We start from the raw sequence: 2,146 nt of genomic DNA, 5'->3' as shown, positions 1-2,146 counted from the left end.
TCTAGGCTAGAATCTGATAAAAGTGGAGAGTGTCTTGCCCAAGTTACATCCCCCACTCTCTCCTCTCGGCCAAGAGGGCTTTAGGACAGTCGGCTTTGGGGGATGGTTCCCAAAAGGCTAACCTAAGCCCCCAAGTCTGCAGCACTAAGAGAGCTTGTGCAGTCTTTTTTACCTCCTGGTTTTGAGAGTCATAGTCCATCACAAAAGACGAAGCCATAATTGACTTCACATTGCAGTGGGGGGTGGGGGTGAGGGAAACAAAAAAAAACATTGATCATACAGCTCTCACTTTGCTGTTGGCGCAACTGTAAGATTTTGTCAATCTGTTCTTTATGAACGTTGGTTATTTACTTTGCTTATTTATCATCATTGTTGTCTTATTTAATTATTTATTTATTATTATTTTATTATCATTATCATTACTACTACCTTTTTTTATATCATAATTATTATTTATTTATTTATGTAAGCTTATCTATTATTTATTCACCTTTTTCTTTTCTTTTCTTTTTTTTCTTTTTTTTCTCAAGGCCTGACAAAGCGCGTTGGGTTACGCTGCTGGATTTGTCCGAACGCAGTGACGCCTCCTTGAGCTACTGAAACTGAAACTATGAACGTTGGTTTGATATCAGAAAAGATGTGGGGGGGGGGGGGGGGGGGACTGTGGAGTGATTGCCTAGAGGTAACGCGTCCGCCAAGGAAGCGAGAGAATCTGAGCGCGCTGGTTCCAATCACGGCTCAGCCGCCAGTATTTTCTCCCCCTCCACTAGAGACCTTGAGTGGTGGTCTGGACGCTAGTCATTCGGATGAGACGATAAACCGAGGTTCCGTGTGCAGCATGCACTTAGCGCATGTAAAAGAACCCACGGCAACAAAAGGGTTGTCCCTGGCAAAATTCTGTTGAAAAATCCACTTCGATAGGAAAAACAAATAAAACTGCACGCAGGAAAAAATACAAAAAAAAAAAAAAAAAAAAAAAAATGGGTGGCGCTGTTGTGTAGCGACGCGCTCTCCTTGGGGAGAGCAGCCCGAATTTCACACAGAGAAATCTGTTGTGACAAAAAAGAGAAATACAATACAATACAATACAATACAATACAATACAGTATGAACGCAGAATGGGTGGGTTTTTTTTTAACTGTTTAGAAGCCTCGCAACAAATTTTGCACGCATGTATGAACACAAACATTACGATTGTAAATTAAACGGAAATATCTTAGTCCTTGTGACATACTGCCTGAATGGGCATTATGGATATTTCCGAGCAAGAGTCATCATAGGAATTCTTTGATCCAGTCTTTATTTTTTTGTTGTTGTTTTTTTTATCAAAGATGATTTAGACTACAAAGTCGTCCGTGAAATAAACGACGGGTATTTCTCATAGCCGAACATTTCAAAATCTGCCTGGTAAATCTCTAACAATTTAGAAATGGCAGCTGGTGGTACTTCAGCGAACGCAGACTTCAAAGCCTGAATCTTCTGCCCACGTAGTTTCCTGGAATCGTTCGATCTTCGACGGGCTTCCGTGAGCAGCTGAGAAAACTCCGAATATGTCGTCATCGTCGCTTCATGCGGCGTCAGCGGAAAGTCGATGTCATCATTAATGATTCCTCGGAGCTGAAGTTTCTGCCACAAACGTTGACACATGTCGAACTTGGACACACACGGCCGGAGACGTTCATAAAACTGGAAAGCGCTGATCGCCGAGTCCTTGATGGCGTCATGGGAGAGCTGCGTTGCCATGACGTCAGAGGAGAAGTTGTTGGCGATGGTGACGTTGAGCCCTGACGCCAGATGATGAAAGTCTGACGTGAAGGTTTCCAGGTGTCCCAGGAAGGTATAGTTGACAGCGCAGGGAGAGCAGAGCTGGCTGACGGGTGTGACGTGAGCGTCTCTGGCGTGTAGGTGTTTGATGACGTAGTCGACAAACTCAGGAAAGGTGACGTCATGACCGCACTGCAAGGACCTTGGTGACGGGGAGGAGTGACGCCGCTTGACTATGGGAGCTCCCCAGGCTGCCCAGTAGAAGGAGTTGGGCACCAGAAGCTTGTCCACCCAGGCCGAGAAGAGGCGGGAGAAAGGCTCCCGGGAGATCACCACCCGGACCTTCGGCCTCCACAAAAGAAACCTCCCCAAGGACCCGACC

At 45.4% G+C, this 2,146-nt stretch overlaps 1 protein-coding gene across 1 annotated transcript in view; it reads right to left on the bottom strand.

The window, feature by feature from the left end:
- Positions 1-1,341: 1,341 nt before the first annotated feature.
- The window catches only part of LOC143289309 (carbohydrate sulfotransferase 11-like), a 5,201-nt gene continuing 4,396 nt past the window's right edge, over positions 1,342-2,146 (bottom strand). The window contains exon 2 of the mRNA XM_076598309.1: positions 1,342-2,146. This exon is cut by the window's right edge and continues 361 nt beyond it. Within this exon, the coding sequence (XP_076454424.1) occupies positions 1,342-2,146 (805 nt within the window).

The sequence above is a fragment of the Babylonia areolata genome, chromosome 13 (genome assembly GCF_041734735.1).
Source record: "Babylonia areolata isolate BAREFJ2019XMU chromosome 13, ASM4173473v1, whole genome shotgun sequence".
Lineage (NCBI taxonomy): Eukaryota > Metazoa > Mollusca > Gastropoda > Neogastropoda > Buccinidae > Babylonia > Babylonia areolata.
The sequence above is the reverse complement of the archived record's forward strand: the minus strand, read 5'-3'. Positions and strand labels throughout refer to the sequence as shown.